Raw genomic sequence first — 16,657 nt, 5'->3', positions numbered from 1 at the left:
GAGAAACATGCCAGACTTCCTGAAACCAATAGGGGTGCTTCCCATACTCTCATTTTCTCCCACATTGGGAACAGGAATCATGTTCTGAGGAATACTGAGTTGTGGAGCGTGTTTCCGATCTTTTCCCTAGGTACCCCCAGAGAAGCTGAAGAAGTCTGATCTGTGTGGTTGCATTTAATCAACCCGTACAGACAGCTGAATGTGCAATTATATCTGACCTCCATTATTTCCTGGTTTGAAAATGGGCAGCCTGGAAGCGTTCATCTCATCAGAATCAAATAATATATCCCGGGGTTACTTGCGATCATTTAACGAGTTCTCATATAAACCTAAGCTGTTGATTAATAGATGCTTTTCCCAGATGAACGCTTAATTGTGTTTTATTCTTAAGGGTCTTTGACCTCACCCGACACGTCCTCCTGCACGCATGCACAAGGAAATAGTCTCACATCTGAACATACTGTTTTATTTGTCCGCATGGATTTTGTCACTTTTATATGTAACTACTGACAGTCATGCTTAAACCTTATAGCAATCACGACTTAAATAGTGGCTCATGTTATTAATAGACAACGAAGTTAGAATGAAGTTGATCTTAGGATTGTAAGAGTTAGAATATTAATTATATATTTGCTCAATGAGTTTATGCCCAGCTTTTGGGAAATACAAGTTAGAAAAGGTATAACAAGAAGTATAGCTTTGATCAGATCTGATGTTTAGTATTGCTTTAATAGGAAGATTCTGAAAATAAACTTGATTGAACTAGGAGAGAATGAAAGGAAGTTTTCAAAGCAGTAAAGCTCTTTGGTAAAATTTTAATTTTCCCATTATTGAGTTTGAGTAACTTCAGTCTGTATATATACTTAGGTGTTATTTCTGCTACAGAATTATCTAGCACAGATTAAATTAGTATTAATATCTGTTAGAATATATTAAGGTTTGTATTTCTTAGCTGTATGTAATGTTCTCTATTTTATGCCTTTCAGTTTTCGTTTTGAAGTTCATTGATTGATTTTTTTCCACGCATGAGAAAGACAGAAAGCACTCCTAACAGGGTCTTAATGCTGCCATTTACCCCTAGCCTTCCACCAGTCCTGGATCATGGGGGGAGGAGGTTGGGTTTCCTCTATACTGAGGGGAGGTCTCTGAACTTGAACTGTAAACTTTCCCTTGTGCCACTGTCAGGTCCTCCATGCTTTTAAGTTTTAAGGTTCTGATAAAAAGAGGCTGCTGCATAATACAGGTTCTTTTCTTTGTATTGTAATATATATATATTTTTCATGTAGGTAGCGAAGTATTCATATATAACTTTTAAAACAATAGGTTTACTTTTCTTAATCTTTTCCCACAGCAAGTGAAGATGTTAAAGATATCTTTGCCAGAGCCAGAAATGGAAAATACAGACTTCTGAAAATATCTATTGAAAATGGTTAGTTAAATATTTTAAGATATTGTTCATCCCTGGATTATTGGGTATTATATTTTTTAACTTTTAAATATTGTCAGTGATTTGAACCATTAATTAATGTGAGAAAGTTCAAAGCTTGCCTTAAGGTGACTTGGATTCCTTAACAGTGTATGTGTAGTCCCTCTTTGTCTTATATTCCTTCTAAATTCTGTACATGACTATTAAAGAAATACAAAGATGTTTTTTCATGTGATGAATTTCTCTTACTTTGTTTGGCTAAGTTTCTGCACTACAATCCAGTTTTTAAAAAGAATTATTTAATTTTCTTTACTGTTATTATTTTTTAATTTGATCAGAAAGAGAAAGAGACTGAGAGAGAGAGAGATTGAGAAAGCAGGCTGGCAGGTCTGGGACTTGAACCGTGGTAGTCCAGTGCTTTAACCACTATGCCACCTGCAGGTCCCACCACGATCCACTTTTAATGTCATTCTTCCATCTTTGGAATGGAAGGCAGTAAACAGATAATTATTAAAAAAAAGAAAAAGAAACATAACTTGTGAATTATTGTTTGATAAAATTTATTTTGAAGTAGAAGGAAAGGATTTCCAACTCCCATTTTTTTCCACCTGATTGCAACCTGTGCTGCAGAAGTAATTACCCTTGTTTTGGGAAACTTTTGGGGGGTGTAACAGACTATAAATTGATCTTTTAAAAATAACTCAGTGAGAGAATCAAGTTGGGTGAGAGAATCTCTTAAATCAGAATTGCATTTGAACAGTTTCATCACAAATAAATGTGTTAAAGTATTCCAAATTGGCCTGACTTCCTAGATACATTGAAATATTTTACTTTAGAAAAATAAGTTCTTTTTTCATACTCTAGAAGTAAATCTAATTTGCTTTCCATTGTCTGCTTAAATATTAAAACTAAAGAATAGTTGGCAAAATATGCAGTTCTGTATACATTACAAAATTCAGTAGGAAAAATGTATATTGTAAAACATACTGTAGAAATTTTGAGCTAAAATTATAAATGTCATCACTTCCTAAATGACTAAGTTATTAAAATGGGAGTTAATCTAACTAGCATCTCTACAAAAGGCAAAAGCCACTTATTTGCTAATTATTTTCTCATTTTACTTTTTGTTTTGAGAAAAATGTTTACATAAGTTAGAAAAGATAGAATAATGTAGTAAATACTTTATTTCCTCTTAAATTAATGACTGTTAACATTTTAGCATAATCGTCCCAACTTCATGTTTAAATTTAGTGTTTATAGGGCAGCTCCTATAAACAGTTAACACTTTCTGATTTTTCTCTCTCTGAAGCAAATAAAACTAGGAATTTCTGTATTTGTGCAGTCTTGTTATATGTATTCCTAAATAGCATATGAGTGTTGTTTTGAGTTTTTAAGTTCACCTAAACTGCAAAATATCATCTTAATATTGCATCTTTCCTTTCTCCGTAAATGTTATTTTTGGAATTAATTTTGATAAAAAGCTCATTAATTCTTTAAAAATATTATTAAAATGTTATCATATGCCTATACCACATAATTTTTGTTCATTCTCTTATTGATGAGCATCAAGGCTATTTCCTGTTTTCACTGTTACTGTAAAGTGCTATAGTAAATGTGCAAGAGATTTTTCTATGCAAAATATGTTATTTTACCAAATCACATTTCAGAAAAGTGACTGTTTATACTTCTAGGCAGTTTTTAAAAACCTGTGGCATTATTGCCAAAGAGGAGCTAAACCTAGTTTTGTTAATAGTTCCACTGTATAATTCAATGTTAATTTCAGAAACTATGCTGATAAGTAGTAGTATGATTACTTATATTTGTTGATCATTTATAGTATAAATATTTTGTAAATGGAAATATAATCACCCATCGTTTGACTTTTCAACCTAACTGCTATAGTCATTTTTTTATGTTCCTTTCTTGTGCTGTATGTGTGTATGTGTGCGTACAGATATATTAACTATTCATCGAATCTTCCTATCTGTTTTCCATAATACATTATAAAAAACTCTTTTCTGTGTTGCTACCGTTTTCCTTTCAACTTTTTGAGGTGACTCATAATTTGGAAGTATTTATGCATTATTTTTCTGGTCTTCATCACACACTACCGTTTATTATTTCAAACTATTTACATATCTTTTTAAAATTTATTTTTCATAGAGCAACTTGTAATTGGATCATGTAGTCAGCCTTCAGATTCCTGGGAGAAGGATTATGATTCCTTTGTTTTACCACTGTTGGAGGATAAACAGCCATGCTATATATTATTCAGATTAGATTCTCAGAATGCCCAGGGTTATGAATGGATATTCATTGCATGGTCTCCAGATCATTCTCATGTAAGTAAGTTTTTTATACTTTGTTTAATAATAAATGCTAAAATGAATTTTTTCTGAAATACGTGTAGGCCAAATAAAAGTTAAGAAGCAATAGTCATTTCTTATAGAAGGGAATGATAATGGAGAAAATCCTTGGATTGGTTATGTGGAATTAGGAGTCATGTGCTTAGATTCAGAAGTTTTGCCTTTGAAATCAAAAGAAATAGTATGGATTTAAAATTTTAATGTTTGGCAATTGTAAATGATTGTATGAACCTCTGAAGAATGAAGCTAACTACTTTGCCCTGAAAGTGATAATTATAATGAGAACTAATTGAACATTATATTAAATGTTGTTACTGTTCACCATATATTAATAGCCACCATTCAAGTGATGGGCATGCAACCAAAAATATTTCTTTCAGGGATCAGCAGGTGGTGCAATGGTTACGTTGCCAGACTCCCATGTAGTCAACCATGGTTCGAGTCTTGGACCTGGCAGCCTAAAACTCATGCTGGGCATGTGTGTGTGCATGCCCAAAATCTTGAGAGGAGAATGGAAGAGAAGGGATTGCTGCATGACTGTACCCCCCACTCCCCGGGTGATTTCTCGCTTTCTCTCTATCTTGTCTCTCTGGCAAACGCACATGCCCTATAGCAAAAATTTTTCTAAAAAAATAAAACGTGTTTCTTTCAGTAGGCGACTACATAGAATAAAAAACAAAATTAATATGTGAATACTACCCAATATCGTAATGATTAATTCTCATGTTTTTTATAAAAAAAATTGTATTTAGATTTTGTTCTCAAAGATCATCCCATTCTTAATTCTTAATTCTACATATCCTGTCTAAAAGGAATATTGGATTTGACCATGCAGGATTATGAAATTCTTTCTGTTAGTTGGTAGTAGCTTTCCATAGATACTAGTAGACTTTTTAATAATTTTAATAATAGTATATATTGTATTTCTTTTTGTCCTGTATCCCTCACAGAATGGTATATGCCATAGGTAGACCATGAATATTTGATTAACAACTAATAATATCTGATCTATTATATCAGTAGCTTTTTAAAAATAATTATTTTATTTAACTTTATTTATTTATTTTAATTTGACCAGAGAGGGACAGAGTGACCGAGAGAGAGAGAGGAGAAAGCAAGAAAGCAAGCTGCCAGATGTGGGACTTGAACTATGGTCAACCATAGTGGAAGTCCAGTGCCCTTAACCAACATGCCACCTGCCAGCCTCTATATCAGTAGCTTTGAGAAAAATGTCACTACTAAAGTTATTTCATGTTTCTTTCCCACATTTTATAATGTTTTTCAAATATAGTTTTATCCTTGAACTTATTTTATATTTTGAAAAATGAGGAGTTTTTAGGATTTTATTTATTTTTAACTTTTTAAAAATATATAATATTATAAATTCAAATTTACCTTAAATAGCCAATGATGGTTTAAACGCTCATGTTAATATAGTTATTTGTATACATACTTTAGCATCTTATGGTCATTGGCTTCAGCTTTATCACAGTTTATTTTACTTTTGATTTACTTGAAGATTTTAATACATTCAGATGTACTTTTTTAACGATTTGTTTTCATATGTGTACATCCATACCCGAATAGGTTCGTCAAAAAATGCTGTATGCAGCAACACGAGCAACTCTGAAAAAGGAGTTTGGAGGTGGTCACATTAAAGATGAAGTATTTGGAACAGTAAAGGTACAAGCATATTCTTATTTATAGTCTACATTTTGCTATTAAAATGGTTAAAAATAAACTCCTAGGTAATTTATATGAATTCATATGGATGACTATAAACATAAGAGAAAATACTGTTATGTTTTATATGATGTGCAAGTTGACCCTACTGAATATGTAATTTTGCATTCATTTGTATCTGACAGTGAAAATAAGTGTTATTAAAATATACTTTCCTCCTAAAATATTTATATGGTAGATTCCTGTATTTAGACATACACAATAACTGAAATATATTTTGAAGAGATATTTTGTGTGTCTGTTTTTTAGAGCTTTTATGATTTAGAAGGTAATATGATCTAATGGCTAGAGCACAACACTGGATGGGAGTATGTTACTTGTCCACTATTGATTGTTAATGGTGAGGTGGGTTAGTCTCAGGTCTGTGAGTTTCAGCCTTCCAAACCAACAAATTCTTATTCTAGATTGCTTTGAAGTTTTTTTTTAAATATAAAACTATACTTTCTGTGAATAATTTTATAGAAAATATAAGCTGTTATAATACAGAAATTAGAATTTGAATATTTGTTTATTAAGTAACTATGGGCAAATTTCCCTAGAAGGTTAATTACCTTAGATGGTCAGGATTCAAGTCTTAACATTCATTATTTATCTGGTATCACCACCACCCAACTCATATAAAAGATTTAATAATTATAAAACTTAAGGAAATCAAAAGCAGGTACTTAAAAATGTCTTGAAACCTTTAAAATAGAGGATTAAAAAAAAGTAAAGAGAGAGATGAAATTCTTAATGCTACTTATTTTCATTTAAAATATCCTCCGTTAATGATTTTGTGTTTCTTAAAGTAACTTCACTCTGGTTTTTACTTCTACAGAATAATTGATTGTAGTCCATTTCTGTGCTTACAGGAAGATGTGTCATTACATGGATATAAAAAATATTTGTTGTCACAATCTTCCCCTGCCCCACTGACGGCAGCTGAGGAAGAATTACGACAGATTAAAATTAATGAGGTAAATTACAACTGTGAAAACCTTGCAACATTTTGAGTATTTGAAAATACCATATTTTTAAGTAATAAGTGTAGAGATGACCAGAGAATAAAGAGGTTAGATATCTTAGGTTTATTCTGTTTAAATATGAGACTATTTGCTTAATGTGTTTTCAGGAGAAAGTAATTCTGAGTTCCATATCTATTTCATAAGTAGCCTCCTATGATGAGTGTGTCAGAATAGATTTTTCTTTCTTTTTTTTTTTTTTGTTCTTTTATCTTTTTTTTTTTTTTTTTTGAGAGGTTTTTGTTATAGGCCACGTGCGCTCGCCAGACACACAGAGACAGACAGAGAGATAGAAAGCAAGAAATCACCCCCCAGGGGGGATGGCCATGCTGCAATCCCTTCTCCTCTTGGTATCTTGGGCACGCACGCACACGTGCCTGGCATGAGTTTTAAGCCACTGGGTCTGGGACGTGAACCGCGGTCGACTACATGGGAGTCCAGCAACATAGCCATTATGCTTACTGCTGGTCCCAAGATTTTTCTTTCTTTTTTAAAGAGATTTTTGCCATAGGGGTGTGTGCTTGTTAGAAACACACACAGAGAGAAATTGAGGACCCCATCCCCCCACAAGGGGAATGGCCACACAACCATCCCTTCTCCATTCTCCTCTCGGACTTTTGGGCACACATGCACATGCACCCAGCCTGTTTCAAGCCGCTGTGTCTGGGACTCAAACTGTAGTTGTCCATGTGGGTGGGAGTCTTAATCACTACACCACCTGCTGGCCCTATAAGATCTTTCTACTGGAAGTATGATTATTGATAACTTTGTAATTTGAATATTAATGAATGATAAAGTGTTGTTACCCATTTAATGCAGAGTATATTTTCTAAGGTTGCCTGAAATAGTTTTTTTGTTTATTTTATTTCAGAGAATAGTGATAACTAAAGAGAATCAAATATAAATGCTAGAGAATGTTGAAAGATTTCTAGAAGCCTATAAATTAACTTCTATGAATACTTGGATGGAGATATATATAAAAGATTGTTTCAGTACTTGTTGTTGATCATATTAGATTCAATAAATTTCAGTCATATTATAGTTAACCATGTTTTTACTGTGTTTTCTGCAACCATTCTAATTAAATGTTTAGTAACCTGTATTTCTCTGGGGATTTTACAGAAAAGAACAAGTAATTGAAATCACTATTTAATAGCCTAACAGACTAAGAATTGGTCTGGAAAATGGTTGAATATCATTTAATACTAAACTGGCAGCAAGGATCTGTCATATATTATTTTAACTCAGGTTATTTGAGTAGGGTTTTTTATGTGATTTTTTTTTTTTTTTTACGAGTTTGATAGTTTGTTTTATTCCTTGCAATCAGAACCCAGAGGATCGTATTGGGGTATGCATTTGCATATGTTCTATAATGTTTTCATTATCCAATATCATTTATGCTGTAGAATCTCCATTCATTTTTTAAAGTGAAATTTCTGTTTGATTTCTATTATAACACTGCAAATGAAACCCTATTCTAGTTGTCATTTATCCAGTATAAAAATCTTAAATTTGCATTGAAAAATGAAAAAAATACTTTCTTGAAGTATCCTCTTCCAGTACATGCACACTCTTGTTCTTAAGCTTTCTTGAAGTATCCTCTTCCAATACATGTACTCATGTTCTTAGTTAAAGAAAGCTCTAAGTCTGGAACTTCTGCAGTAGTACAACTTGTTAAGCTGTGTTGTGTCTTTGTATACCGTTTGTATTTCTTTCAATTCAGTGCATGGTGTTTGTGTTGCATTTTATGTTCCAACAGAACAAAGTAAAGTTATATACATATTGTACATGTATTATTGCTCTTAAGTTCTGGCAAGTAAAATTTTTTAATGAAAGGTATAATCAGATGATACTTTAAAAAGCTTATGTAGCTCAATGAAATAGGATCAAAGCAAACATGAAGAAAAACCCTTAAAACCTCACTAACACTGCACATTCGACTGTTCACTCCCAACATTTTCATATAAATGTATCATGCACTCTGCATGTTGACAAAGTGCTCGCAGGACCATAAACAAAAGTGAAAAATAATTTGCTTTTGAAGTTCATAGTTCTATAAGTATTTTAATTCTAGGTTGAACAAGAATTGAATGATGTTTACTGTTTTATAGAGGTTAAGCTTTCCTGTGTTTGCCATGTGACACGTCTGGATGCTAAAACTTTATCAGTAAATTAAATCCGTCATGTTTAGGTACAGACTGATGTGAGTGTGGACACTAAGCATCAAACCCTACAAGGAGTAGCATTTCCTATTTCTCGAGAAGCTTTTCAGGCTTTGGAAAAATTGAATAACAGACAGCTCAACTATGTGCAGTTGGTAAGAGATGTACAATGATTATTATGAAATGGCTGCTCTTTATGGTAACTTTGGTTGTATAAAGTTTATTTCTATTGGATTTAAAATTTTTCATTTGCTTCCTTATTTTTATTCAATTTTTTATTAACTTAACAAAAGCAATTGTTATGAGAAAGACAAACTATCCAAAACTGTGTAAGTCCCCCTGTCTCTTAAGTTTTATAATTATAAAATTTGGATTTTATGTGTAATTGTTTTAATGAATATGTTATTTCTTATTGACAGGAAATAGATATAAAAAATGAAATTATAATTTTGGCCAGCACTACAAATACAGAACTAAAAGATTTGCCAAAGAGGATTCCCAAGGATTCAGCACGTTACCATTTCTTTCTGTATAAGCATTCCCATGAAGGAGACTATTTAGAGTCCATAGGTATATGATATATTGTTTTTAACATGTTACTATTTGGTTATTATTGTTACTTCAGCACTAAAGTCCTCTTTATTTTTTGCCCAGAGTGCTTAATTATAGGGGTATTTTGTTGTTTTGTTTTTAGTTTGCTAAAGAGTGCATGCACTCCCTAGAGGGAGGGAGGGAGAAAGGATAGAGAGAGAGAGAGAGAGAGAGAGAGAGAGAATGAGAAATCATGCCTCTCCCCACAGCAGGGATGGCCACATTGTAATCCCTTATCCTCCATCTCTTCTTGGGATATTTGGCAGGTACACAGACATGCCTGGCATGATATTCAAGCTGCTGGGTCCAGGATTTAAACCACACAGTTGGCTATGTGGTATCTAGCCTCTTTAACCTATATACCTCCTGGTGGCCCCTTAATTGTAGTTATTTAAGGCTTACATATACTTGGTTTAACTGATATGCTGCTAATTATGTTTGCTATTATCATTTTAACTTACAGTTTTTATTTATTCAATGCCTGGATACACATGCAGTATAAGAGAACGGATGCTGTATTCTAGTTGCAAGAGCCCTCTGCTAGAAATTGTAGAACGACAACTACAAATGGATGTAATTAGAAAGGTAGACCCAATCTGTTTTAAAATCTTCATTATTTGCTAGATTTGCCTTGTCATTTCCATGTAGCTCATGATGTGCTGTGATTTATAAATGGAAATACGTATTTTACTTATTTTTATCCTAAATCATTAGGATAGAGAGAGAGAGAGAGAGAGAGAGAGAGAGAGAGAGAATGAGAAATCATGCCTCTCCCCACAGCAGGGATGGCCACATTGTAATCCCTTATCCTCCATCTCTTCTTGGGATATTTGGCAGGTACACAGACATGCCTGGCATGATATTCAAGCTGCTGGGTCCAGGATTTAAACCACACAGTTGGCTATGTGGTATCTAGCCTCTTTAACCTATATACCTCCTGGTGGCCCCTTAATTGTAGTTATTTAAGGCTTACATATACTTGGTTTAACTGATATGCTGCTAATTATGTTTGCTATTATCATTTTAACTTACAGTTTTTATTTATTCAATGCCTGGATACACATGCAGTATAAGAGAACGGATGCTGTATTCTAGTTGCAAGAGCCCTCTGCTAGAAATTGTAGAACGACAACTACAAATGGATGTAATTAGAAAGGTAGACCCAATCTGTTTTAAAATCTTCATTATTTGCTAGATTTGCCTTGTCATTTCCATGTAGCTCATGATGTGCTGTGATTTATAAATGGAAATACGTATTTTACTTATTTTTATCCTAAATCATTAGGATCTTCTCTACTCCAAGTACTTGGGGATGATCTATCATGATCCTCATTTCTCTTATATATCTGTACTTTCTAATATAGCAGCCACAAGCCATATGTGGTCATTTAACTTTAAATATACATTTCATTAAAATTTAAAATTCAATTCTTTATTCAGATTAACCATATTTCAAGAGCCCATAGCCACTTGTCACTAGTAACTACTGTATTAGGTAGTGTGGAATTTATAGAGCATTTTAACAGTGTGAATAGTCCTGTGGGACAGTGGTGTTAGAGCCACATACTTGGGATTGTTTCCAGGCTCCTTATTAATAAGGAACTGCAATCTCCCTTCATAAATGTGAATCATGAGATGACTGGGAAACTTTCCAGTTGTTGGGGAACCAGGGATAAGTATAAACATTTAAATTTGGGGAACTACACTACCGGTTTTCTTAAATTTTTTTTTCTTTTAAATATAGATGAGGCATGGTAAAAGATAAGGTTTACTCTTAAGCCCTTTAAGTCTTAAAATACAAGTCTTAACAAACTACTAGTGTCTTAGGAACTTAACCCTTCACAGTTCTTCAGATTCTAAGAATAACTTTAGCATGGGTACCACCTTTTATAGCAGGGGTCAACTGACTTTTTCAGTAAAGAATCACATAGTAAATATTGTCTCCATCACATATTCTTTTTGATGTTTCTTAACAACTCTTTAAAAATGTGAAACATTTTTTTTTTATTTTATTTTTTTCTAGAGAGTGTGTGAGCTTGCCGGAGAGACAGAGAGAGGGAGAGGGAGAAAGGCCCTCCCTGCAATGGGGCATTGTCACTCCTCATCCCTTTTCTGTTCTGCCAGTTCTGGATATGTTTTTTTAAGCTGCCATAGCCAAGTTTGGAACCATGGTCAACCATGTGAGATGTGGCTCCTTTAACCACTAGGCCGTAGGGTTGGCCCAACAACTGTAACTGGGGTTTCATTTGGCCTTGGGTCTTGGTTTGTTGATCTCTGTTCTAGAGTAATTTCAGGTGACCCAAATGATGAAGGGCCATGAGTATGTTTCTTTAATATGTAGCATAGCAATTTGAGAATATGGTAGTGGCTTCTTCTTTTAACATTTAAATTAAAATAGTAAGAAGGAGCCAAATAGGAAGTGATTATAGCTGGTCATATATTCAAGTAACTTATTTATTTTCCCCCAAAAGGAAAGCAAAACTGTTTACAAATAGAGCTTGATTCTGTCTTGCATGCATGAGTATTACATATTTATTACATATTACATATTTATTTGTAAACAGTCATACCTGTAGCTTGAGTCACACTAATTTCATCTTTTACAGATCGAGATAGACAATGGGGATGAACTGACTGCAGACTTCCTTTATGAAGAAGTACATCCTAAGCAGCATGCACACAAGCAAAGTTTTGCAAAACCCAAAGGTCCTGCAGGAAAAAGAGGAATTCGAAGACTAATTAGGGGTCCAGCTGAAACTGAAGCCACTACTGATTAAAATCACTATATTTAACTACAATACTAGTTTTTTAAAAGTCCAACTTTTAGTACAGGAGAACTGAAATCATTCCATGTTGATACATAGTAGGGAAAATTGTACTTTTTGAAAAATAGCACTTTTCACTTCTGTGTGTTTTTAAAATTAATGTTATAAAAGACTTATGATTTCTATTTTTGAGTTAAAGGGTTCAACATAGTAATGTTTAATTTTGTCACTGTTTTCATGGAGTGTTGATTCCACACTTTCACATAATTCTTAAAATTTTATACAGGTGGGCCAGTTCCAGAAAGTCTAGTGTCTCCAAGTATGATATACTTCTTAGTACTCTTCAGTGAGACATAAGATTTTTTTTGAGACAGAAAGACCTTAATATATTCATATTTAATGCCTATATTAAGGACCAGGCTAGATTATTTTATAAACTGAAAATCTGGTGTGCCTAAGAATATTTGGGAAGTCGCTTAATCTGAGGAACTGTGCTAACTCTCTCAGACTGTGTGATCATGTCTGCAACTTTTAAAAACAGTGCTTTATTGCAGCAGTCTTTCCTATTTGACTTTTTGTTTTTTTAGTGGCATTGAAATTTCAGAAGATTAGCTCACTCTGAAAGTTTAAGGGTACCAGATACTTTGTATACTATAGGAGTCCGATGACACTGACAGACTTTAAACAGCCTTAGTAAATTCTCTTTATAGTGCTTTAGAACATTTTCATTTCCAGAATAAGTCATTTCATTATAAGGACTATGAGGCCAAATATTTATGTTATTAAAGTTTAAATTATTATTCACAAGGAAACAAAACTAAAGTGAATAATTTGAGTTTTAAACATCAAGATTGATTTTGTTTTACTCCAAAACCATACATTTGGAAGCAAATTATATTCTTTATCAATTGAAGAAATATATTAGACTTAAAATTCTTTTAAAGTCTAGTACTTATCAGCCTAACATAGATAAACACTTAGTAAGAATCTTGTTTCAGTAAATATCTTTTCAGTACACTTGTAAATGTTTTCTAAAGCTTTGCATTTTCAGTTACACCCTAGAAAGATTCTGAGCCTCATGTGATTTCTTTGATACTTGAAATAGAGGAGCGAGAACACTTAACATTTAATCTGTTAAATCTGCTGCGAGAGCCATTAACTTTGAAGAATATTTTCTAAATGTACTGTGGGGGGTCCAGGATTTGGAATTTCTTGATCTAAACTTTATGCTGCATATAACAAATACCAGAAATGCACATTTCATAGTATAATATCTGAAGCACTCATTTCTAAACCTTATTTTCTAAGGTAATATATGCACCTTTCAGAAAATAATTGTGTGTTCAAATAAGGAAAAACGGATTAGAATAATTATGGGTTGACAGATTTTTTTTTTTTAGTAGAATTAAGAGTATTTGTGTGGGGTTTTATTTGTTTACAAATAATCAGACTGTAATATTTACACATGCAAAATAATCAACAGAAATGTTGCACTTGTTTACTAATGATACACTTTAAGTTGTTCCATGGATGCGCACACTGACAGATGCACATAACACAAAATATTGCAATATGAAATCCAGGAGCAATGTTGCAGACCGTAGCTGACGCTGTTATTTTCAGTCAGGAAGAATGTTACCTGTCATGAAGGTACAAAATAATTTAGTAGTGAATGTTCAGTACCATCCATGTGCAATTATATTCCAAATTTCACTACACTACATGAAAGTAAATGGACATTCCAGAATGTAGTTGTGATTATAGTCTTAAACTAATTACTATTAAACTAATGATTGCTGAAAATCAGTGATGCATTTCTTACAGAGTATAACTCATCGTTTACAGTATGTTTTAGGTGGCATCATCATAACTAGATGGTGAATAACATATTCCCAATAAATTTATATAGCAGTGAAGAATTACATGCCTTCTGTGGACGTTTTATAAGTGCATTTTATATCACAATAAAATTTTTTTCTCTTTCGTTTGCGTATGTTCTAAGTTGGCTTTCTACTCTACCTTTTGTTTTTTAATGTTGGGCTAATTAGGCACAATTCAGTACCTGGTGATAGGATAGAAATCCCCTTCATCTATTCGTTCTGTAATTGGCTTGCCTAAGTCCAAAATAGATTTGAAATGTAGGCAAGAAGAGTTGTGGATTTAGATAGTGCTTAATTTGGAACTTTCCCACTGTTATATCAGTAATTATGAGTTACTCAGTTCCTGCTGTGGTGAAATCAATCCCACTACAATAGTGACCAACTAACTTACTTGACACTAAACCTTAAGAGACTTTCCATTCAAAAAATGAATGCACTTCTGTGTAATTCTGTATCAAATACATTCTTTTTATAAGGTATGTGTTATAAAATGGATGTCTTCCTTAGCACTTTTAAAAAGATGGAGAAATATCTTTCAAAAGAGTTATTTTGGCATTTCTTTAAGGCATTTCTACTCAGTACTGAAATAATGTGTGAGGTGTACTAACTGAATAGTTTGGTTCTATCCCATTTTTCTTGCATGTATGCCATACATTGTAAAGATGGGAGGTTCCGATTCTAGGGTTTCATACAGATTTTGATAAAGTAAATTGGGTCCAGGGATCAAATAATTCCACAAGTGATTTACATTTGTCATGACTGGGAACATGTTATCTTAAATGATATAAATTGTGGCTGTTTCCCCCATCTCAGCCACCAAACAGATTATGGTGTACTGGCATACAGTGGCAGTATCCTATAGAACAGTGTCCTTTCTGTCGCCTCCAGCCTCTACATGACTGTGCCTATGGCTCAATCCCCTTTCCTGGGTCAGTTTGCTCCATCTCGTTGGCAGCTGTCCCTCCAGTGGACCAAGCAGAGTTTTAGGAAGGTTGAATGCTGTTCCCATAGTGGATCACTCTAACCCTGTATCTCCATTTCTTCCTCAATGCAGAGCTCTGTTCAGTGTCATTTCCTTACAATAATTCTCTCTTCCACCAAAGTGTAAGCCCGATTAGGGCATGGAATTTAAGTTTTACTTACTGCTGCATCCTTAGCATTTAGGGCAGTTTCTAGGACATGGTCAACACTATTGAATAAATACTTGCATGAGTGAGTTTACCTTTCTTAAACAGCTGTGAAAGCATGTGCCATGGTGGTTAAGTACACGAGAGCATTGAGCCTTACTCTTTATTTCTAGCCTAGACAAATCTCACTGGTGCTGACAGAGTCTCTTGCCCTGTGAAGGTCATATCTCTGAAAGTAAAACTTTTAACTATTTCAATCTCTCCTAGTATTTCCTGGCTTTCTTCCACATACAGTGCTTTCAAATCTCAAAGGTGAATGAAGTACATAAGAAACCCCGATAGTGGGACCAGCAGTTATCATAATGGCTGTTGCTGGACACCCATGTAGTCGACCGCAGTTCGTGTCCCGGACCCAGCGGCTTAAAACTCATGCCGGGCGCGTGTGCGTGCGTGCCCAAGATCCCGAGAGAAGAACGGAGGAGAAGCGATTGCGGCATGGCCTATCCCCCTGGCGGGTGATTTCTCGCTTTCTGTCTCTTCTGGCGAGCGCATGCGCCCTATAGCAAAAACCTCTCAAAAAAAAAAACAAAACAAACAAAAAAAACAATACTAAGAACATACAGCTAAAAGAAGAACTAGAAATATTAACTCAGACTTGAGAGTTTTGCTTGGAAAGCACTTAATGTACTGTAATTGAACCAGTCATTAGACTGCTATGAATTCAATATTGTATATGAGTAAAGTCTATGAATTGTAAGGTTTGCCAGTAGAGATAAAAATTAGCAATATATAGTATTATCCCTATCAAATGTTTTCTCATAAGTTATATTTATAACAAAACTATAATTAAAATATTTATCATACTTGCTTATTACACATTCGGGGACACAACAGGGACATTTACATGTCTGATGGTTTGGAGTCCACTTCATTGTGCTTGCTTATTTCTGTAATGGACAGGCCACACACATACCACATCTTCCCAACAGTCAAGGTAATTCAGTAATAACAAAGTTCTCCAAAGAAAGTAACTGGAAACTGCTTAAATAGTGCTTTATTTAGGAATAATGGCCATAGTAAAACAAATAATAGTATACATTTTTTTCACTGAACTTTGATTTGAGAAACTGAATAGTAGAAATAGATCTGAGGCATGTGCTAACTGGTAGTTCTCCGAAACCTGGGAGATGCATGAGCTATCCTCAGGTGTAGTCTAACCCTGGATTACTGCAAGAACTGAGGGTGATCTAGGTATTGCTAGGTAGGGCAAAGTGTTGACATGATAGTTCTACTTTTATTTGTCCTATATGTTGAAGGTTTAACACATGCTTTAATAATCAAGATACTGCCTTGGTAAAGGTAAAGAAGAATGTTTAGAAGAAAAATTTTAAAAAATGGTTTAGATAGCTATACATAAAAAGTCAACAGTCTATTTCAATAAAATTTTCTTTGAGAGAGTTTTGCTATAGGGCACAGGTGCTCACTGGAGAGACATAGAGAGAGAAAGCGAAAATCACTGCCAGGGAGGATGGCCACACCACAATCCCTCCTCCATTCTCCTCTCAGGATTCGGGGCACGCACGCACATGTGCCCAG

General features: G+C 33.9%; 1 protein-coding gene across 1 annotated transcript; it reads left to right on the top strand.

Moving 5' to 3' along the window:
• Positions 1 to 1,133: 1,133 nt before the first annotated feature.
• Positions 1,134 to 14,038, top strand: TWF1 (twinfilin actin binding protein 1). The gene is made up of 8 exons (XM_027768312.1): positions 1,134 to 1,429; positions 3,590 to 3,768; positions 5,380 to 5,475; positions 6,387 to 6,491; positions 8,728 to 8,853; positions 9,118 to 9,268; positions 9,753 to 9,874; positions 11,896 to 14,038. The coding sequence occupies exons 3-8, from the start codon at positions 5,392 to 5,394 to the stop codon at positions 12,064 to 12,066; spliced, it is 759 nt and encodes a 252-aa protein (XP_027624113.1). The 5' UTR covers positions 1,134 to 1,429; positions 3,590 to 3,768; positions 5,380 to 5,391; the 3' UTR covers positions 12,067 to 14,038.
• Positions 14,039 to 16,657: the final 2,619 nt, after the last annotated feature.

The sequence above is a fragment of the Tupaia chinensis genome, unplaced genomic scaffold (assembly GCF_000334495.1).
Source record: "Tupaia chinensis unplaced genomic scaffold, TupChi_1.0 Scaffold145870_1, whole genome shotgun sequence".
NCBI classification, from domain to species: Eukaryota; Metazoa; Chordata; class Mammalia; order Scandentia; family Tupaiidae; genus Tupaia; species Tupaia belangeri.
The sequence above is the reverse complement of the archived record's forward strand: the minus strand, read 5'-3'. Positions and strand labels throughout refer to the sequence as shown.

Excerpts from the sequence above, each read along its gene's own strand:
- TWF1 (XM_027768312.1), top strand. The coding sequence starts at position 5,392 with ATGCTGTATGCAGCAACACGAGCAACTCTGAAAAAGGAGTTTGGAGGT. Across the intron at positions 5,476-6,386 it reads AAGTATTTGGAACAGTAAAG|GAAGATGTGTCATTACATGG; the intron begins GTACAAGCATAT and ends CTGTGCTTACAG. Across the intron at positions 6,492-8,727 it reads GACAGATTAAAATTAATGAG|GTACAGACTGATGTGAGTGT; the intron begins GTAAATTACAAC and ends CGTCATGTTTAG.